This window comes from Gasterosteus aculeatus, chromosome 17, assembly GCF_964276395.1.
Source record: "Gasterosteus aculeatus chromosome 17, fGasAcu3.hap1.1, whole genome shotgun sequence".
Taxonomy (NCBI): domain Eukaryota; kingdom Metazoa; phylum Chordata; class Actinopteri; order Perciformes; family Gasterosteidae; genus Gasterosteus; species Gasterosteus aculeatus.
Window position 1 is genome coordinate 13774554 of NC_135705.1, and position 22870 is coordinate 13797423.

The 22870-nt window shown below is 43.0% G+C and overlaps 3 protein-coding genes across 8 annotated transcripts in view; 1 reads left to right on the forward strand and 2 right to left on the reverse strand.

Moving 5' to 3' along the window:
- The window catches only part of LOC120834977 (calmodulin-binding transcription activator 1), a 49179-nt gene extending 41758 nt beyond the window's left edge, over nt 1–7421 (reverse strand). For 2 of the 4 annotated variants that reach the window (XM_040203408.2, XM_040203407.2), the window contains exons 1-3: nt 7209–7421; nt 5116–5211; nt 373–476 (exon numbers count right to left, since the gene is read on the reverse strand). In XM_040203408.2, the coding sequence (XP_040059342.2) occupies nt 373–476; nt 5116–5211; nt 7209–7233 (225 nt within the window). In that variant the 5' untranslated portion in view covers nt 7234–7421. The remainder of the gene's footprint in view (nt 1–372; nt 477–5115; nt 5212–7208) is intronic. The other 2 variants (XM_040203409.2, XM_078092403.1) reach the window with 2 other exon arrangements.
- Nucleotides 7422–11579: 4158 nt separating this feature from the next.
- LOC120835267 (dnaJ homolog subfamily C member 11) lies at nt 11580–17654 on the forward strand. 3 transcript variants are annotated; one of them, XM_040204048.2, is made up of 16 exons: nt 11580–11729; nt 12454–12583; nt 12806–12879; nt 12995–13096; nt 13312–13440; nt 13548–13670; nt 13771–13844; nt 13954–14143; nt 14331–14416; nt 14827–14943; nt 15036–15191; nt 15321–15390; nt 15567–15624; nt 16002–16144; nt 16292–16421; nt 16543–17654. In XM_040204048.2, exons 1-16 carry the CDS (start codon nt 11604–11606, stop codon nt 16566–16568), a joined length of 1734 nt encoding a protein of 577 aa, XP_040059982.2. In that variant the 5' UTR covers nt 11580–11603; the 3' UTR covers nt 16569–17654. The 3 variants fall into 3 exon arrangements, with proteins under 3 accessions (XP_040059982.2, XP_077948539.1, XP_040059983.1); XM_078092413.1 differs by having other exon boundaries at nt 11621–11729; nt 12806–12871; nt 13954–14173; XM_040204049.2 differs by having other exon boundaries at nt 11621–11729; nt 12806–12871.
- Nucleotides 17655–17704: 50 nt separating this feature from the next.
- phf13 (PHD finger protein 13) lies at nt 17705–22418 on the reverse strand. The gene is made up of 5 exons (XM_040204050.2): nt 21936–22418; nt 21047–21148; nt 20565–20744; nt 20064–20484; nt 17705–19965 (listed from the first exon to the last, which is right to left on the reverse strand). Exons 1-5 carry the CDS (start codon nt 21978–21980, stop codon nt 19733–19735), a joined length of 981 nt encoding a protein of 326 aa, XP_040059984.1. The 5' UTR covers nt 21981–22418; the 3' UTR covers nt 17705–19732.
- Between the last annotated feature and the right edge of the window lie 452 nt (nt 22419–22870).

A 22870-nucleotide genomic window follows, 5' to 3' on the forward strand; every position in this document is an offset into this window, starting at 1 on the left:
CCACTAACACTCTGCAGTGGAAACATTCAATCTGCAGCCTCATTTCTTGTTTGTAGTCGCTAAGCCGTATGTAGTTTTACACGATGGGGCCCGATTCCTATCCTTAACCCTAAGTTGCTTAGATTACAAAGCAAGAAAGCGACACACCAAATGTGATATATAGTCAGTTGGAGTTTAGGCTCTTTGCTATTTCTTTTGTTTGAGCCTTTATTTCCTGCTGTCACAGTTTTACGGTCCCATAATAAAAAGTTTCCATTGTGTTTGTTTACCTCCTCTTCATCGCTCAATGGGACATTAGCAAGAGATGAGTCACCAGGAGAAAAAAACACTGCGTTCATCTCACTGCTGCGGGTATTTCCCTCAAAGTCTCACCTCGTTGGTGTTCCAGCGATGGCGCTCCTTGGGCAGAGAGGAACATTTGGGCAGACACTCTAGCAGCTTCTTAGGAAGGTAGATCTTCAACTGTCCTGGCTCATCTGGAGCAGTTGGGGGAGGTGGGCGAGGGGAGGCGGGGGGGGGGGGGGGGTGAAGATAAAGGAAGATAAATGAGGGATGAGTAGGAAGAGGAGAGAAATTTCTCATCAGACACAGAAACATTGTGTGAGGAGAATACCAAAAAAGGAGCATCTCTGTGATCTGGGTGAATAAAATCATAACAGGCTTTTAATTAAGTCTATTTAATGGATAATGTAACTTTATATTAGTGAATCTGCGTTTGAATTTTCAGTCTTCTGACGCTTTAATTGATTTGGGTCTAACTTCCCGGGATTTCTGATTCATCAGAAATCAGCTGAGAATTTGTGGCAGTGATGAAATGTCTGTGTTCTTTCAGTGAGGCATCTTAGAAATGTGGGTGTTTGCCGTGACGAGTATGTTTGAAATCAAGATACATGATACTAAATAATTGTTAAGTATACAGGGCGCAGAGGGAGTGGCGAGGCACTTATTTTGGGTGAAGGGGCACAGCGCACCTGGGTCCCACCTGCGTCCCATCTGGAAACAGATTTTGATTTAGTAGAATCCATTATCATACATTATCAGTGCATTGGGGGTTTGTAACAATCATGGCCAATCATATAGGCTTATCTTATCCATTTTAAAAGCAATGCTCTTCGTACAGTGTTATAATGACAGTTTGGTAATGGAGCAGAGACTGTAGACTAGCTCCTCCTGAGAGAAATAATAATATTCCTGTACGGGAGCTAGAGAGAGACAACTGCAAATATAGAGCAGCCCAAACGTTGCTACAGGCAGGAGATGTTTAGTCTCCAGTTTAAATCATGTTTGTTGACATCCTGTAATTCTTTCCTATTCTTATCCTATAAACACCATTCTGCCGCTTTAAATAGTCACTTAACTGAACTTTATTTTCAGACGACACACAATTGAATTAACAATAGGCCTTAACTATAAATGATTTTAAGTGAATTTGTGATTTGTGTTTAAATAAATGTTCCTGACCATCTCTACTGCCTTTTCCATATCAACCTATATCTATTTTGATCAGGTAAAGCAGCCATTTAGAAGAGCTATATGTTGACTAATCCCGAGTTTGATTTGTGAATGTGTTGTTGAACACAAGTTAATTCATAAATGGGCCCAAATAAATGTATTTAGGCTGAGTTAACAGACATCTAGTCAGTTAAATGAGCAGACACTATGGTAGCCTTTCATACCAGCTTCAATGTTATAAGTTGGCTACAATTACCAGATCATCACGAGTATTCACAATCCCCCATGCGGCTCAAAGGAGTACTGCAGAAATAAATGTTTAATAAAAGACCATGAAAAAATCTGCCCAAACTTAATCTCCTGTAACACACCTGTCGGTCCCGACCCAGTCATTGGGAAGGACTGCACTAGAGCACCGAATGTGTTTGCTGCTCAGCTGTTTTAAAAGATGGTTCGAAGTGTTGAAATATTTAAATCTAGTATTTCTGTATTGAGAGATGAATCAACATATTATTAGTCGTTTCTGAATCTTTCATGATATGTGGTTTTATTGACAAGAATACATCACACCATATCCTTTAATTAAAAGAGAACATACTTGTTTTTGTAGAAGTGGAATGCAATGTGACTACTAATGAAAGAACATATAACTGAAAAGTCAAGCAAAGCATGGGAGACTTATTTTGGAGAGACATAAAAAAGGTAATATTCTTCACCACCCCATGCTGTGTAGATGCATGTGTGTGTGTGTGTGTGTGTGTGTGTGTGTGTGAGCGTCTGTTTGTTAGTGTGCCCAACGGCTGTGCCGTTCAGAAGTCAAAGAGAGCAAGCACTCAAAGGTTATTGATAAGCATTTGAGTAGAGGGCGTCCATTCATGACTCCCCTGGGAAGATAGGAATTATACTCTACCTGGGGGCAGACGACACAGCGAGAGAAAAGGAGAGATAGGTGTTGGGAGACGGAGAGAGGCAGGGAGACAATGAGCCAGAGAAAGATTGTTAATGAAGAAAAAAGAAACGTAGGAAGCGGAAGAAGGTTTAAAAAGTGAAAATCTCACATGGCCAGGAGATGGAACAATGTAACACAGGGACGTGGGGTCTATGTGTGTGCTTATTTGAGTGTGGAGATGTCAGAGCAAGTGCGCGTTTGTGTCAGTAGGAGGTGTGTTCAAGCACGTATAACCCCCCCCCAATCAATTATGTATTTATTAATAGACGGCCTGAGAAGACACATTTTCAAACAGCTGAACTGTGCAGCAGCTTAGTTAAACAGCTGAATGGTGCAGCTTAGTTAAAGCCTAATTTCTTTTTTAGCAGCACTCCAGCCTTTCTGCCATGAATGCCAATCAGCATTTAAACCCCACCCCTCCTGGCTATAACCCCGTTCCCTCCCATTCTGAAGAATTCTCATCAGAGCCTCTCCTTTGAAATGTACCAGAACCACCACATCAAACAAGCCCGTTGCACATGCATATAAGCACACACAGAGACACAAGCGCACACGCGCAAGACTCACACAGACACACACAATGCCTTCCGATCAAAGCAAAGACCAGTGACCTTGGCACCGAAATCCGTTTCAAAGTACACCTTCACCAACTCGACCGTTGTCTTAACCTCACATTTACTCTTCACGCTGAGCAAAGGCAAGTTATGCAAGACCAACTCTGCAGATTTGTTGAATGCTGATGAGCTTTTAGACCCCAAAGGCTTGTATCTTGTGTTTCTAACAATCTTGAACCAGCAAATGCGCCCCTGTTTTAAGAAATTCAGTCTGGGTACTGACGCAATTGTCTTTTTCCATCTGCTCCAAATGGCTCTCCGTGGAGCTGTACAGAGCTGGTGTGACATTGGACGAAAACTTCTTTTCTCTTTCTGCCTACCCAAGAGGATGAACCAGCCCGGGACACGGGGAAAACACAACTCAATATGTCAATTATGTGCTGCTCATATATATTTGAAATAGTATAGATTCAATACCCGCATTAGTTTATGTGAGTCCCTCAGCGATAGGTCACAAATATCTCCCGTTACACAGATCACTCACTCAGTTTCTAATCTAGTAAGAAAAAAGTCCAAAAGAGTGACAATGCCGGAATGCTAATTTGAAAAGCTTAGCTGGCTCAGTAAATCACGGCCTGTACCAGCTAAAAAGTGAAAATGTTTGACCAAAGTGAAACATTGCTTTCAAATGCCATAAATTAGACTGGAAAAACACATAGAAGAGTGGCCTCTGACTGATGAATATTTTACCTCATAAAACTGTCATCTCCATATTTAACACAGAAACAAGCCAATGCCCTTGTGAGATGGCTGTCAGTTAATTATAAAACTCTCGTCAGTAAAGACAGAGAAAATGCTCTCTTAACTCTCCCCTTACTGATATTAGGAGGCGTCAGGGGAAATTTTCACGTTTTCCCCTTTTTCGGGATGAAATTAATGTGACAGAAAGAAAGGCTCATTGCACAGCAGCTAGATAGAGGGTGGGGGGCAGGAGGGAGAGCCAGGGAGAAAAAAAGGGGGAGCATAGCATGGGATGAGTGCGGGAAGAAGGGGAGAGAGAGAGGGTGTGTGTGAGTGTGGGGGGAGGGGGGGGGGGGTAAGGAGGGCGTAGAGAGATGGGCATGCATGCTAATTTTATCATTCTGCTGATAAACTTTTCCTCCAGTAATCCTCCAGCTGGGATGTGAGAACAGATAGGAGACAGTGGCAGGCTCTGCTCATGTTAAGCTGCCATCCCAAACAGAACTCTCTGTTCTATTCGATTCTATGTTTTTTTTTAAAACAGTTTATTTACTATTTCGTCTCATTTGCTCTCATCTCGCTTAACAAAATGAGAGGATCCTGTGTAGGTATAAGGCCAGCTGCTCCTTTTGAAAAGAAAAAAAAGGGTTCGGGTGCATGTGTGCATACCCCCACCACCACCACTGCACTAAACAGCATGTCAGTCTGCTCCTCCTCACATCTGTGTATTTTCCTCCAATTTGTCCCCCTAACACAAGAACACACACACATTTACACAGAGGCAGAGAAATGCATCTGCGTCAAGTCCTCAGAAATCAATAACAAATCAAAGCAATCATTGCCTTTATAGTCCCTCTAATACGCTGCAGCAATCACACACATTCCCAGACAAAGTCGCACTCAGACACGACCATGCGGCGACCCCAGATTACACACTCCATCTCACCTTTAGTTTAACCAGGCCCATTGAGGATTATGGACACATAATGCCATGTGTACAGATTAGGTATGACAATAAACTACTGATGGGCAAAGTAAGCGCTGCCTTCTCGATTGGCTATGTGGAGTAATGTAGGCTTGTGTGAGGTCATGTGTGTGAGTGTGTGTGTGTGTGTGCGTGCGTGTGCCCGCTAATACTGTACTGCCATGTATAAATAAACATGATGTGTAAGAGAGCTGAAACGGAATGACGTCGCAGCACCGATACACAGTGTGTTTGTTTTGTGTACGTGTGGGTGTGTATGCATGTGTTAGTGTGATGTGTTACAGAGCAGATGAGAAGGAGATCTCAGTCAGTTCCCAGCATCACATCGTTCTGCCAGAAGGCTTTTATACTTTGCTCCAGCAGTCACCCTGTGCCACAGACAAGTGTGCATGCGCATGCACGAACAGTGTGAAGAGTGTTTCTGTGTCTCTTACTGTTGGCGTCAGTGTCGTCACTCTTGGGAGGGGTGTGTCCTGTGTAACCAACAGCAATCCGGACCATTCGCTCTGGATTTCTTATCTTCTTCAATCCTACAAAAGAGACAAAAAAGCAGCGCGACAGACAAAGACAGAGACATATTTAGGAGACGCTCCAGACTTTGGTCTCCTTAGCGGTCGCACACCTAAATTCATTCTTCCTCCTTTTAAGCCTCAAAACAAACTCAAAGCATGTGGCTTGATCCATTTTTTGATCCACTAACTTGCCTCCATTGTGTCTCTGATCGATTAGCCACAGTAGATACACTGCCTCCATGTGTGTGACTAACTTGTACCCAGCTTTAGTTTCTCTTCTCTCTCATCATTTCTCTGTTTCCCTGACCACTGTTGCTATGATACAAAGTAGACCAACCAGCACAGAGGGAGATGGTCTACCAGGCTATATGGTGGATGTTGTTCTCATGCCCACTGGTATACTCTGCTGATCAGCGCCACGCACATCTGGCGGGGGATGGAACTGAAAAGAGTGCACAGCTATCTCCTGCCTGTGTGAACACTGCAATTCATTTTGGCTTCAATTCAGCACAGCTGAAGCTCGTAAATGTTTTCATTTTCTTATGAGAAAAAAAACAAGTCTGTTTGTGTATGTGTGTGTGTGTGTGTGTGTGGGTATAGTAATTTATGGCCAGGGAGATGGTTTTATATTTATGTGGTAGTGCCTGCTGATCTGCCCATTGGCCATCTGTCTCTTCTGTTCTAGTCTTTTCACGCAACGGGACTCTCAACCCACGGCCTTCCCTTTGCCTCTGGCTGCACTCCGCATGCTCGCCTCCACGTCTCTATGCGTGTCTGACTTTTACACCTGATCATGGGCTTCAAAATTGTATGATGCTACTTTTGTCAGTAAATTGCCCTGGTAGAGAAGTCCTGCTCACATCAGTTCCCAGTGGAGGGATGGTTAATGACTCTTCCTTCCATGTTTATTACCACATGGCTTTGGAAGAGATCACAAGAAAAAAATTGGAATAGTCTAATAAAACAGATCAGCTCTTCAGTTTCTGAGGAACTGTGTCAACCATAACAACAGATTCAGATGTTGTGTCTATCGGCTTGAAAGGGGGAAGAGATATCAGTTCTTTGAACTGAAAACAAAAGCAATAACTACAGCAGAATACGCCATGATGCTTGTAAAGACATGTCAAACGCACTAGTGATAAATAAAGATTTCATTAACCTTGAGTTTATCTGGGGGTGAGGATTGGTATGGTGACTATGGTCATCTCTTAAATAATTCACGAAAGCAGTCGGAACAGTCAAAATGAAATGGTCGCTGCAGAGTGTGACAATTTATTGACCCCCAAGAGTTTAACTGAGGGAGTTTAAAAACATAAACTACATTCATAGATGACTTAAACCGTAGACAACCACCTCCCCCTCCTCTCTCCGAAGGCATCCAGATTCTTACCTTCACTGCCTAAGCAACCAGGAGCACACATCAAATGAACACAAACATAAACACATGCACACACGCCATCACACACCAACATTGGAATGTGTCTAAATGAATGCACCGAGACATAAATGCGTGTCTGGGAGCTTGCATGCATGTCAGAAAAGTACATCATACAATACAATGGTCCATTTCATGCTCGCACAGATAGAGACGGATAAACACACGCACACGCACACACACACGCTCACACACTGAGAGAAAGCATCTGAATTCCTTCAGCGTGAACCACTCTCATCCCCATCCCTTTTATGCTAAACGCTTCGAAAGCACTCGTGAACCAGCTGCTCGGGGGGAAACGCTGGCAAGCGTCGGACGGTGAAAAACGGCCCTATTCCGACTCGCTCGGAGCCTTCACCGACGGGACAACTCTGCTCCTGTTATTTATTTGGTCGGGTAACCGTGCTCCACACAGTCGCTGGTTCAGCACCTGCGTCCGTGTTTTAGTACGGGCTAGAAGAAAGGGAAAGCCCCGCCGTTATCTCTCTCCCCCTGCGTGCCTCGTCCCTACATCGCCTCGTCTGAACCCCGAGAAGCGGGACTCTGCCGTTTCAAATAAAAACCGTTATTCCTCTCTTACCTTCCGGCTTGTTTTCGGCAGCCATTTCCCCTCCACCGCGCGCCTCATCCCTCCTCCTCCTCCTCTTCCTCCTCCTCCTCCTCCTCCTAGACTCGACCTAGTGGTGGAGGTGGTGGTGGTGGTGGAGGAGGTGGTGGGGGCGGGGGAGGGGACCACGCGCGTGCACGGAGAGGACAGCTCAAGGAGGGGGCGGGGCTGAGGAGAAGAGGTGGTGGTGCGGGGAGGAGGGGAGGAGGGGAGGAGGGGGGAGTTCCAGCCCGCCGCTACTATTGGTCCAAACTGAGAGAATCCGGGACGGTGACTCGCGTGGAAGTCTCCATCCCTTCCGTTGGTTCCCATTGGCCCCGCCCCTTAAAGTTCACGCGCACTCATTCTCGCACTCTCTCACGTCACTGGACGACGTCTGTATTCGAGGACACCTTGACAGGCTCCCACAGCATCATCACACACACACACACACACACACACGCGCGAGCGCATGCACGCACGCACGCACGCACACGCACACACACGCACACACACACACACACACACACACACACACACACACTACCCCCTACACACACATACCGACGCGCGCGTTCATTTCTCCACATGCAAACTCAGTGGACTGTTGGACAAAACGCAATTTCTCGCCACAAGTTACAACCAACATAAGAATCCTCGTGATTCCTTTGGAAGCAGATGTGCGGTTTTTCGAGGTGGTGCTGAAAGGACAGCTCCACACGCGGTGACATTGCCTTCGCTTACGCGCTGCTTTCTTTGAGCCCTGTATATTGAACTGAAAGGGATAATATAGGTCACGTGAAAACTTATAGCGGGTAAAACGAAGGACGCGTCCCCGTCTCCTCTCATTATCTGTTTATCCCCAGCGGGAAATCGCTGCAACATTGTGTATTACTTGTGATTCCAGTGTTAAGATATTCCTTCTTAGCGGGTTTCAACCGGCACCTTTTTGTTTAAACCCTCTGACGATGTAAAATATTGCCTTGCTCCAGAGCCTTGTGTTTGACAGACATCACCTCCGTTGACATGGATGACCACGGAAAGCCCATGTATATGATATTAAGCTAAAAAATATCAATCGATTGAAACTTTCAAAACCTTGTCGGTTGAAAGAACCGTGCTAGACAATTGGCATTTTTTATAAATAATAAAGCTGTGGACTACAATGCACTTACGTTTGGCCAATGCTTTACTAGACATTTCAAATTGAAATAGCATTAAAACAGCGCACACTTCAGAGCACAGGCCATTCAAAAATATTTACATCAGAAGTAAGATTTGAACTAAACACAATACATCAATTAACCCGCTACTGCAAATGTAGAAACACCAAAGCAGTTTACTTATCAAATGCTGTTCACTATTTACAGACAAAGTTCAAGCTGAACTCAACTAAATATTAAGACCTGCCAGCTAGCTTTCTGTTTGACAGACGTCACTCTGGCCCACCGACATCAAGACACATTAATCAAAGAATACGCCCAACATGTCAAACCAAAGATCTGATTAGTTGAAGACAATGGCAATCAACAATATCTTCCCCATACACTTTGATGTGCAAAGCATATCTACAGTAGAGGACCTCGGGCCTCTCTTACATAAAGACAGAGCTGCCGGACCTGATTGGATAAAAGATTTCTTTAAAACAAGCTGCACTGGAAGCAGCGCTGAAGGCTGCAAACAGAGCAACAAAGAATAAAAGAGCTGTGCGATGACAGAAATAAGCTAATGAGAAAAATATTTATAATATATGTATTTATAATAAAAAAGGATGACAATAGCTATAACTTTGTGATTCTATTAAGGTCAGCAGAGAAGGCTTAGCTTGCCCCCCCCCCTCTGCACAAAAACAATTCCTGCAACAATTCAGGCATTTAAAATGAGAGAACATGTAGATCTACTGGCAGCAGAGTGTTGTGGAAAAATTTGAGACAGGAAACACAGTTGTAGTTGGAAAACTGGGCAACTGCCCCGGGGACTAGACCCCACAACAGCCCCAGATTCAGCAATGTGGCAATTAGCAAAATGATGATAAATTATCTTGCTAATAAGCCAACTGCATGCTAAATTTGTTTGTAAATGTCTTCTTATAGTCGGTAGCGAGTCCCAAAGCACAATCTCAACTGGAACTTCTTTGGAGAGCAGCCATTGTCATTTTAACTTTTATTTTATTACTCAAACACAACAATCAAATCCCACTGCATGTACATGAACGTTTTTTTTCTTCCTTTTTTATATTTCATGTTAAGCTAAGTCATTTGTCAATTGTGGTTGACCAGCCAATAGGGATTGAGTAATATTTTTGGCGAGACAATAGTTTACCAAGTGCTTTCAGTAGAAAGGAAGGCCCTATCTCCCACCCTACGGACTCCCACTCCCACTCCCACTAACTCTGTGAGGGTTTATTTCTGTCCCACAAGTCATTGCAATGTGAAGTTAAAAACGGGAACCATTGAGACTTAAAAAAAGGGCAAACAAAGAGGATGGCACACCTTATTCATAAAATATTGAATTTTATGATCAAAGCAAATAGGAAAAAATAAAACATGATTTAAAATTACCATTACCATTATCATTTTGTGACAAAAAAGCAAATCATAAGGTGAAATAAATGCCTTTAATTGTAAACCATGTTTTCGTATGTTGTCATGGTGATGTGACATGTACCAGCATTCATAGTTACACCATTTAAAGCCCTCACAGACTTTCACAATCAACCATTTAGCAGGTGACATCAATTAAGTCCCTGCGGGTTCAGGGTTTAGAGTTTAAGGTTGAGTGTGGACTGAAAACATTTCCACACACTGCCAATTACAAAACGTCAAAAATGAAAAACATTCTTCATCTTCTTTTAAGTGTAATGGGGCATGGCATCCAACAAAATGTGCATTGCCACCACCCACTGAACTGGAGTGAGTTACATATCCCTTTAAAAATATCCTTTCACTAAATCCTTTTTCTTTTAGGTATTGTAGCACCCTTTCCTGGCTCCAAGGTCAATACATCCTTTAAATCTACTTCCGCTACTGCCAGCCTCCTCTTTAGCTGGTCTCGCTCGATTGTACATTTTTGACAATGACAAATGATATGCTCCATCGTTTCTGCTATATTGCAGTCCTCGTTTATTTATTTGTTGCATTGTTTTGTTCAGTCTTCCTCAGTCTGGTTAATATGTTTTCTTCGGTGGTGCTTCCTCTGGATGTCCTCCCTTTGCCAACGTCTTTCTGAATGGCCTAAAGATGTCTTCCTGTGTGTGTCGCCTGCGTCCTAACTGTGCTGCCATTCCTTAATCATGTTTTTTTTATTGATTAAGCTTCTGTTTTGCTGAATAAAATATCTGTATTGTGCTGACATTCTGTGGATTGCTTTGCTAATTTATCTGCTATTATCTTTCCTTTTAACCCTGTATTTGCCAGGAAACCCACATTGTACCAAAATGCCTGAATATTTAAGTTGAGACAGTATTTAGTATATTTCATTGATTAAGTCATGCTATGAGTTCTAAATGATTTTAAAGCCACTAATGGTGACCTGGAATCTGAACAGATGATGACCTTTCTGATCTGAACCTGCTCCAGCCACTGCAGTGCTGCTAAAATGGCCAATGTCTCACCCGTATGCACTGACAGATGGTCTGGTGTTCTCCTTTTGACCTCATATTGCAAGGACGGAATGGTCAGCCAAACCAGTTCTACCTGTATTAAATCTTTAGATCCATCTGTGCATGCTGGGGTAAATTATTGATATGTTGTCGGCTGTATATTCGACAGACAATATTAATATACAAATATATTACAAATATTTGTGCATTGGCTTTAAAAAAAAAGACTGATACTAAGGGTAAATAGCCATGCTGGTGTTGTTGATAGCGGTACTGTAGAAGTGAATGTTATTTTATTTAATATCATATCTCTTGCAAGCTTTCAACTGCAGAGCAGTGCTGTCATGTATGGCCTTTTCACTTTCCCCACATGACAGAAGCACCTTTGTGGTTGGATGCTAGTTTCCAGAATGTACTAACATATTGTCCCAATAGTATCAACATTAAGAGCTTGCGTTTCAAATGCACCACTATCTCGTCCACTTCTACCTAAGGAGCAAACACAAGACTTGTTCTAAAACCAAAACAACATAGTCCCAGAGCTTTGGATTGTGCCACTTCCAACTTCTGTAATGCAGTTTTTGCCGCTGATCCAAATACCACACAACCATAATTGTAAACTGATATATAGATATGTAAATAGTGTAAATAATATAAATATTTTTAAAAGATTACCCAAAATGGTTTTCCTTATGTGGACGCATCAAACCTCTCCAGCTCTAAACTCAGAAACAAACACAACCAGTAGAGGGCGACAGCGTAACTTCCGCTTCCAACTTGATCATCCAATGAGCTTCAAGATCACTGGAGGGGTGGGCGGGACCATACCAAACGCAAACATGGCGGCGTCCTTAGATGATGATTTTGAGTCTGATAACCAGGACTACTACTCTCTACTCAACGTCAGGAAAGAGGTATGGCTTGATGAGTTGTGCATTGGACCCGAATGGTGACGGAACTTTTGCTGTGACTGTCCGGTAGATTTCCATTGAGAAACCGGTCTGCGGTCGGTGTATCATCCTCCAGTTGAATAACGGTCTTCTTCATCAGCACCATCACCGGTGGAGGTTGAGAGTGTGAGAGATTCAGCAGAGGCATTAAAAGCTGCGTTTTTTCATCATTTACTTTACTCGAATGAAGGCGGTGTTTTTGTGTTTGCAAAAGTGTTTTCCGTCTCAAACCTCAGTTCTTAATAAGATTGGGAGGCCTGCCAAGGACTAATGCTTGGACGTTCACCTGCATAATGTCAGACACCGCAGCCAACCAGGAATTACACGTTCATACTTTCAACTTTGTGTTTAATGTCAGTAGACTATAGCCGTTTTTCAGTATCCTTAAAAAAAAAGATGGTTAAATGCATCTGTTTTGGGTCAGCACCCAGGAGTGGAACTGGAATTGGTTGTTGATTAAATCAAGTTTTTCATTATTTTGCAATAAAATTGTATGTCCAAGCCTTTCAAATGTGAAAATCTCCTACTTTAATGTTATAGCAAATCGAACTGTTTGGACAAAAAGCCATTAATATGATTTAACCTAAATGTCTCTGGCAGTTTATAGACTAAACAGTTAACCAATAATTTGCAGATTAGTCAATGATAAAAATAACTGTTCTCACACTTACTCACTCTCTTGTCACAGGCTACACTGGAAGAGCTAAAGGCTTCATACCGCAGGCTGTGTATGCTCTACCATCCTGACAAACATCGAGACCCACAGCTGAAAAGCCAGGCCGAACAGCTTTTCAACCAGGTGCACCAAGCGTATGAAGGTAAGGATACTTGGCCCGCAGAAATGCACCAATGGAGATTTAGGAACATGACGCATTTAGCTCTATATTTGTTTGGATATTCTTCGAAGAAATAGACATATCTAGATGAAATGAAACAGGGCATGGTAACAGATAAAATATATAATTTGAAAGCACAGAGAAACCAGACAAAAACACAAATCCCCTTTGTAAACTTTACTGTAATGCTGTTCTTACCCTCAGTGCTGAGTGATGCTCAATCCAGAGCCATCTATGACATCTTTGGGAAGAAAGGGTTGGAGGTGGAAGGTTGGGAGGTATTTAAAATGTTTATGTACTAACATAAACATTTTGTGTTTTTGCTGTTGTATTATTCTACGTAACATTAACATATCTTCATTACCAATTCCTTATGGTGACGATGCTGTGTAGGTGGTGGAGAGAAAGAGAACTCCAGCAGAAATTAGGGAGGAATACGAAAGGCTGCAGAGAGAAAGAGAAGAGAGGAGACTGCAGCAAAGAACTAACCCCAAGGTTTTCTCACCCACAACTAGACTGCATTCATCTGTCAACTTCACCACTTTCATTATATTTGTTGTGTTGGCTGCCTCTTGTATTCAGATATCTCTAAATACATTGTATAAAAATATTCATGTTAACTTTAGATGGTTTCCACATTCATTTTGTTGTGTCCTTCTCTCTGTTAATTAATTCGGTCAGTCTCTCTTCCTCCTTCTCTTGTTATTCAGGGCACAATAAGCGTGGGCGTAGATGCAACAGACCTGTTTGACCGCTATGATGAGGACTTTGAAGAGATTCCGGGGGGGGGATTTCCTCACATTGAAATCAACAAGATGCACATTTCCCAGTCGATAGAGGTACAACAAAACACAACTCACGTAGACGTTGACTTCCACACAGCTAAGCCGGGGTCACTGTAGGATTCTCTTGTTTAATCTGGCGTGACTGTCCCGTCCTTCTTCAGGCTCCTTTGACAAACTCTGACACAGCAGTGCTCTCTGGTTCGCTCTCTACACACAACGGGAATGGAGGGGGCAACATTAACATGACCGTACGAAGGGTTACTTCAGCCAAGGGCTGGGGAGAGGTACGTATACAAACTACTAAATGTTCAGATGGGACAATGCAGATTGTTTTAGCGATTGTCACACAAGCAATCACGTGCTTCTGTGCATTTGCCTCTGTAGGTGGAGTTGGGTGCAGGAGACATACTCGGACCTCTCATTGGGTTAAAGGTGTTTCGCAACATCACTCCACGGTGGTAAGGTCTCACTGTTTGATACAAGGGGACTAAAATACCTACTGTGATAACATTTGAACACTAGTGTATGTCTTTTCAATGTCCTCTCTTTCATCTCCTCTCTGTCCAGTTTCTTGACAGCTCAGTGCGGTTTGCAATTCTCTCCTCGAGGTTTGAGGCCGAGCTGTTCCCTGATGACAGCACGCCACCTGGACCAGAACACCATGGGTTATCTGCAATGGCGCAGGGGGCCCAACAGCGCCATGACCACCAGCCTGGTCCGAGACACAAAGAGCAGCCATTTTACTCTAGCTCTGCAGGTACACACAACTATGAGAACAAGCACAGAGGTATGTACACTGTAGATAGGCAGGCATGTGCAGGACACAGCTACCTGCTGTTAAATTGGTGAATATAGTTAGTACTGCTTCACATATTCACCCCATTTATTTGCCATGATTTCACTATATTCTTATATGTGATTGTGTTCCAATCCCACCTTATCAGCTGGGTGTGGCTCATTCTTACCTGATGATGAGCTACCAGTACAAGTTCCAGGATGAGGAGCAGACCAAAGTGAAAGGCTCTGTAAAGTATGTCCGTCTATTTATCTTGTCTACAAACTTACTAAAAATGTGGGTTTCATGATCATGCATATCAAACCTACAAATAAACTATTTGATGATGTGCAAATGACTGATTTCATTAACCTGGGGCTGTACTTAAATGCTACAGATAACTATTTTAACTGATTTAAAGAGTAAATATTCAAGAAATAAAAGCTTTGCAGAGTTAAGAAAATAAAACAGGTTGACATGTCATATGCAGCATAAAAGATCTGTCGGAGATTTTTTTTTTTAAAAGAATGTAAAAGGAATAAAAAGCTGCTACGCGTATTTGAAGCCGAAACATTTTTATCTCAGGCTGCCGGATCAGTATAACTCTCACTGGCTTCAGTAGCTGCCTAACACTTGTGTTCATTTTTGTGGTCTTTCATTTCCAGGACAGGCTGGTTTGGAACTGTTGTGGAATATGGAGCGGAGAGGAAGATCAGCCGACACAGTGTCCTGTCAGCCACTGTCAGCATTGGGGTCCCTCAGGGAGTCACACTCAAGATCAAGTACTGGTCAACCCCAAATATGATCTCATTCTCTCATGGGTTCTTATCTGCCTGCATTGTGTGTTTATATTTATGCTGCTGTTTCCGTGCAGGTTGGTACGTGCCAGTCAGACGTACCTGTTTCCAGTTCATCTAACAGATCAGCTGCTGCCCAGTGCTGTTTTCTACGCCACTGTGGGACCCCTGCTGGTCTACTTGGCCATACACCGACTGATCATCATCCCATATATACAAGCACAGAAAGAGCAGTCAGTGCAACTCCTTAACTTAATTCTTCCTTAAGTTTTGCAATTTTAAAAATAACACCGCATAGAAGGTAGAGATGCACCCAGTGCATCCCAGTAGGTGATTGTTGATGTCTGCTTTACGCTTCTCAGAGAGCTGGAGCTACACAGGAAGAGTTCCTCTGCAGACATCGCCAAGAAGAAGCACGAGGCAGAGTCTGCTGTGGGTATTCTGTCATATCCAAACAGACTGTTATTTGATGTGTGTTTTGGGGGGGGAGGGAGGGATGATTGATTTTGGTTTTAGGTTCAGCTCTCCTCTTGTCATAAAAACTCTGTCCTATGCTATTGTATTTTAATCTCCTCCCCCTCCCTTTCTCTCCCTTGGATCCTCTGCAGGTTCTGCTGATGCAGGAGTCTGTGAGGAGAATCGTAGAAGGGGAAGAATCCAAGATGGGTGAGGAAACATACACACATAGACTCAGTCGCTACACTAGGGTGAGAACTGAGAACCTTCTGTTAGTTCGCTGCTAAAGTGTCGTAAAAACAACCAAATGTGTAGCCTGACATCCGTCCTAGTCTACATTATCAGAACCTGCTTCATAGCAGCATATCTCCATGTTGCATTGTTTATTTAGGTTAAGCTTGTAAATGCAGAGCACAGAACTCTGCAGTGTACACATGCAATTCAAGACTTTGAATCATTTCAGTCAGCTAATGTGTGTGTGTGTGTGTGTGTGATATTTGTCTAAAGTAGCAGGGCTGTTGTTGGTATTCACACAATACCACATATGATTTTACACCGAAACGCTTACTGTGTGTGTTACTGTACAGGTCTGATCATCCTGAATGCCTGGTATGGAAAGTTTGTGTCAGACACCAGTCTGAAGCAGGAGAAAGCAAAGGTCATTGATGTCACTGTGCCTCTGCAATGTCTGGTCAAGGACTCCAAACTAATTCTCACAGAGGCCTCCAAGGTGTGTGTGTGTGTGTGTGTGTGTGTGTGTGTGTGTGTGTGTGTGTGTGTGTGTGTGTGTGTGTGTGTGTGTGTGTGTGTGTGTGTGAGATTGCCTACAAATCATTTTGTCCATTCGACAATCACAGATGTGTGTACATGTGTGCAGGCAGGGTTGCCGGGCTTCTACGACCCCTGTGTAGGAGAGGAGAAGAGTCTGAAATTACTGTACCAGTTCAGGGGTGCCATGCACCAGGTCATCTCTGCAGACACGGAGTCGTTACGGTTACCCAAGCAATGTTAGTATTCAGTCACCTTTACGCGGACAACCCCATATTATCATCACATATCTGCACACTACTACAGTATATACATGCATATATACATGTTCAAATTCTTTTTTTCTTTTTTCCTTTTCAGCTCACAGAATTGAGTCTGAGTCCTAGGAGCCCCCCACTGTTGTAGCATCAGAAGCGAAAAACCGTGGGAAGGTGTTTTTTTGTGTAAAAACATCAACCCCAGAAAGGAGGAGACCCATCAACAATAAGCCCGTCTACCTCCTATGGTCCTCTGTCGTGGTATTAGTGAATCTTTATTGACTATCCGATCCTCCCTCTCCTGTTGTCCGTCTCCTATGTTCAGCAGAACAAAGGAGTCGGCACGGCCCTACAAGGTGTAACCCTTTGTGTTAAGTCTGCCACACCTGACAGTGCTGCTTAAATATCTGCCTTCTGGTGGCAATCAGACACTGGCACCGAGCAGTTTCAGAAATGCACTACACAGAGGGACCGATTGCCACTGCAGAAGTGGAGACCATTCCTATCAGCAATGAGATAAAAGTGCACATACATTTAAAGATCAAGTGTGTCAAGTGTATATACAAATGAATGGCCTGTGCTGTCATTTTACCCCATGTCATTGTAGCCTTCATACTTGTATCACCCTGGTAAGTTTGACTAAAATTTGTTAAGCCACTTTAATAACTCGTGCAAATGTACCACTCTGCAGGATCTCAGTGACCCTGAGGCTGGACCGTCAGAGGATTGATAATGTACCTAATGTTTTTGTTTAATTGTTGAAATGCCTACCTAATGTATTATGCCTTTTAGTGACATCTATGCTGCTCAGCTGCAAAGTGCTGCTCAAAACATCTTTGAGAGTTGGAAGTAGGATTAGGGCTGTGATGATTGTATTCCAACCCAGAAAGGAAAGGCTTGAATTCTCATGTTTTAATAATGCAGGCTAGATTTGATCTGCAAGGTCCCTGTAAAAACAATAATTGATATTGACGTATGTCCATCACTGGAAATGTGAGATCCGTAAAGATCTTTTGTTGGGGCCACTGTTATAGCAGCCATTTCGCACCAATTCTGTTTGTAGTATACTCATTTGTTTCAAATGTACTGTAAATTATGTCCCCTTGCTGTAGTGCCACCTTGAGACTAGCAGAAAGACTGCTCCTGCTGTCACTCCAGCCCAAATCAGTTTAGTTCTTTGTCCTGTAAAGAGTACAATAAATACAAAAATATCCAGTTCTTGTTTGATTTCAAGAAGTTGGCAGATATGAAGACAGTGTCAAGTGTAAAGTTAAAATGGTAACTCTTTATTTACAATAGTTTCACAGAAACAGTTTGCACCACAGTACAGACAACGCTTTCTCAAAAGGGGGACAGGATAACCCAAGATCAGAATTGACGAGCTGTATCACAATGAGTAACGGTAACGTTTATCAAACTGATGTCTTAAAGACGCAGACTAAAATTACACATTTGTGCCTGAAGATGTCTCCTCAGGCTCTCATCGCGTTGTGAACGTCCCGAGAAACAGCAAATAATTTTAGGTCTTGAAACGTCTTAAAAACATCAAAACCTGATGTTCTTTAAGATCTGGAGATTGCTGGGTAAAAAGTAGTTGATGAACATATATAAAACCCAGAAGACGAGCGCAGAGACAAGCATAACCACTTTTAACTCTATAAAGTTGTATGTTCTTTATAAAACAACCGTTCATTGTGGGTCATTGCCCAGTCAGGTCATTGAAAATCCCATCCTGGACGAATATAAAAGGTTCCGAGTCTAAAATCTGTCACTACAGTATGGCTTTCATATAATCAGAAACAACGGCAGATGGCACATGAATAGCTAAATAAAAAAGCTTAAAAAGCTTAAAATCCATTTTCCAGTACTAACAAAAACGTGCTTTAAAAAAAATCTCTTTCATAAACCTGCAGAATTTGGAAGTGACTGAATACTGCTGTGAGACCATTAGTGAGCACAGAATGAGAAATGTTCTTCTGTTCTGACCCTTTGGAGACAAAACAAAACCAAAAAGCATCGGGCTTGCTTGGACAACAGCAGAAGATGTAACACCCTCACACAATGTCGACCATTCAAACCAACACACCCACATGCATAAATTTAACTGGACTTTTGAGCGATTCTTTCCACACACAATTTTCCAGTTAAGTATATATATATATATATATATATATATATATATACATATACACACACACTTAAACAGGACGGTCATAGAGTTTCCTTCTATAAATATACTCTCTGAAAACATTGTCATGAGCATGAACCAGTTGAATGCTAGGGTTACTTGAAAATAAAACAATGTATGGAAAAAATGCAACAAAAACACTGAATACAGAAAGAAGACGACACCTTTACTGAAATGGTCTTCTGGCTTTTTTTATATCTGTAAATTAACTTTTTATTTAAAACAAATTTCATAAAAAAAAAGTTTTTTGTGAAATAGGAACACTGTTTAAACAACTTGGGGAAATTGCGGTAAAGCTTATGTGTGGAAAAGTAACATTTTGATTTCAGCGTAGTAGGCAAGGCAGGAAGACAGTCTGCGAAGTAGACAAGCACTTTTTTCAGTTGTACACGCTTTCAGACTCAAATATATTCTTTCACAATGTCTTAAATAACAAAACAGGACAACAAACATCAACCGGATGCAGACTCCAGTCTCTTATCCCACAACTTTGCTCTATTGGATTATACCTCAGCATAATACTGTAGCACCATCTGAAGCAACAAACACATGGGTTCTTTTTGTTTTCTCATTTTAACAGTTAACTTTGTAGCAAGAAGTATATAAGAGAAATCAAATCCCGTTGAATCAGAAAGACAAACTAGTCCCTATGACCGGTCATATGGGTTCTCTTAAGGGGAAAATAAAAGTGAGAAAAGTGCAAATAGTTTTTTTTCCACAAATCCCATCATGCACCATAGTGGATGGCAGTAGTGAGGGTATTCTCTATATATGGCAGTTAAATTTTTTTCCAGTGTTCACGAGTCACCAAGTCCCAACAGCAGCAGTTTGCTGCTATGCTAAGATCATCTACAGACAGTGATTGCCTTACGCACAGAGTCTGTAGGGAAGCAGGAGCAAAAGATTTTACTACATCTAAAATGACGGTTTTCAAGCGGGATAAGGGCGTGGGTTAGGTCCACCAAAGTGTTCATAGAAAAAGAGTTAATGGCTGATCGTGAAGGACAGAGACTGAAAGGTGCGAGACCTGAATTCAACGGTCTATCCAGCAAGTGGAAGGGGAAGCAGGAGTGGAAGGGGTCAGAGTTCATGGTTGAGCCTAGAGTCAGTCAAGCAGATGCTTACGTGGGCCCACGCGAGAGCGATGAGAGCGGCGGGCATCGAGGGTTCCGTGTGACTCTCGGCAGCTCTGGCATACATACGTCTCTGGCACGTGGCTCTTGCGGATCTTAGCGCACGACAGGTGGATCCAGGTGTTACACTGGTTGCACTCGATCATGGCGCGGCCCGCGAATGGCTTCATGCAGAAACACGTCACCAGGTCCCACGAGTCGTCGTCTGAGAACATATGATAGATCGAGCATACGCTGAGTTAAGCTCGGCCATTTTGTCACACTTGTGAACGATGCAATAAACTAATGAAAAAGAAACCCTACCGGAGTCGACCATGATGTCCTCATCCTCTCCTGATCCATCTTCGTCTCTGAACACCACCTGTTTCCCCTGGCGGAACACCGTTCGGTTTCCTGAAAGGCCTTCCACCTTCTGTACCTGTACTACCCCTTCTTCAAGATCTTGACCACCCCAGTTTTGACATTCCTCATTGGGCTCCTCCTTGCAGTGGGCCGGGCTAGGCAGAATCTTGGGGTGTAGAGGAATGCTGATATCATCTTCTGGCTCTTCCTTGATCATTCGGCCTCCAAAGGTGATGGGGTACGGCGGCTCTGGGAGTGTCGGCTTGGCCTGCTGAAGCCCACTTTCTTCACCAGCCGCATGCTCCCTCTCCTTTCTCCTTTTCTTCTTCTTCAACTTATCAGCTTTCCTGCGGTCATCTGGGTGCAGGGTGGTGACTGCTTGCTTCAAGGGAGAAAAAGGACATATAGGTTTAGATGGATGAATATATATACAGCCAATGTTGTCACATCAACTCAACTCACATCTTTCTTGCCGTGGATGGACATTGTGGATCCTGGGAGTAGACGTTTCCTGCTCATGTCCTGGGGGACTTTGGAGGGACGCTGTGGGCAGGATGTTGAGGGTCCCGGAGTCCAGCCATCACTGTCAGCTGTGCTGCCTGTACTGTTGGGAGGACTGGAACTACTGCGCAGTGATGAGTCCTGTACAAATCAATGGGAGAAGTTCAAACTTCCAGAGCTGATTAATCCAGCCAACAATAAGATTTCTGATTACCAATCAACGATGTACATTAAAGAATTCATGATGATGATGATGTACCGGTTTAGGTGCGTATGTGTGCAAGTGGCATCTTTAAACTATAAGAACTAGGCTTGGTTGCAATTTAAATTGGTAATATATAGAATACATACATTATATCAATCACCTTTTTCTGTTTCGAGTGAATTAACCATACAAAAATGACTTTATTTAGCTTCAGGCACTAACTGCCTCGTCTACTCACCTCTTGGGGGTACGGGATGTAGCCGGCATAAGCCAAGACGAACGTGCAAAACTTGTTAAAATCCTCCACCGTCCTCCTCCTCCCGTATGGCGGACTGAACCCCTGAAACAGTCACATTAATCAACATTAGCCGCAAGACCCAAACACACACAACCACCCGACACCGCGTTGATGTGGACGACAATCGATCGGCACACTAACGACCAGCTAACGGACAGAAAAACAACAACATGGCGACAAACACATGCTAAAGTTTAATAACTGCACGGACGCGTTTTTTTGGTCTCGTCAGTTAACATTCCGACGGCTAACATAAGCGCCAGCTAGCTTGGCCAGCAATTGACAGCAAATAAGTAACGTTAACTAACGCTAGTGCTAAGAAGCTAGCTTGTGGTCAGTGTTGGCAAAGTTTAAGCGAAAGCAAACAAAAAATAATACCAATGGAGTGATTAATAGGTCAGTGGCAACGATCGGTTCACTGACGACGAATGCAGTCAATACGATGCTCAATAAGCCCACGTTAATGTTAGCCTGCCTCGCGATGGTGATGGAATGTTCTCTTTAATTGAAACGTTGAGCTAACATTAGCTTTAGCGTAAACACGCTTACAAAAGGTGACCACAATGTGTCATTCTGACACAGAGCTTTTAGTGGTTAAAATTGAAAGCTTGAACTCAGATCAACGGATTTTGTGCAACTTATTCAACGTTGTTGTCTGCACCAGGAGCTAGCACCATGAGAACATTAGCGCGGCAAGCTAACGCTAACCAGCAGCTGCCACACCGTGTGGTGACAACCTCGATCAAGTTGACGTTTGCTAACGTCGTTAGCCTTGACAGCAAACTAACGTGATGCTACCGACTGTAAAACAGTTAAAAACATAACTTACCTCTGACTGATATGGATGGGATGCCGATGGGTCTAGGTCACCCATCTTTACGAAGTACCTGGCCACCTGGTGTTTTGTCAGTAACGTTACAGACTAGAGCGACGAGCTAATCGACCGTAAACAGAGGTTACCTAGCTTTTGCTTGCTACATACCTAACATTCTGGCTAACGTCGTCAACGTTACTTATGCTAAAATTCGAAGCAACAGTGTTCACTCAGTTTGGCACCAGTACCGAAGAAGACGTTGACCTACTTTATCCATCGACTGATCGTCTCAAAGTTACAAAAAAAAGTGTCTCTCGCAAATAGTAAACGTTACTACTGTATTTACACTGGGGGTGTTGATTCAGTACACGGGCTGCTAGTAGAGAGGTTCACTTTGGCTGTCATCAGGTATCTGGCTGCCCCCACTCATCGTCTTCTCCGTGGTTTATTGGTGTTTAGCAAACCCGCTCGTGGTTGCGTTCCGCCACCTACTGGTGTGGAGTGCGGTGCAGTCAAATTGGTAGAAGAAGATAACATCATACTCCACACACAGCCTAAAATCTAGATTATTCTGCCTAGTGAGAGCCATGTTTTCTAAGTGAAGCAATAAACAGATGAAAAGCCGAGGAGGGCCCCCACTGACTGACTCTGACATTCCACCGGTCACTTTCTTTCACACTGCACACGTCACTTTCACTTGTCACTTTCTGTTCGCTGGTGCACTTTATTTTTAAATTAAAATGTTTAACTTTTTAACTTCCTTTATTTTTAAACTAACCCATAGCCTTATATTACTAACCCATAGCATTATTTTTTATTTTATCCCTCTTGCACTATGTTGTCTTGTTGTCCATTGTCGTACTGTCTGCTGTTATGCACCAACCGCCAAGTCAAATTCCTTGTATGTCTGACATATGGCAATAAATGTTTCCTGATTCCTGATAATTATA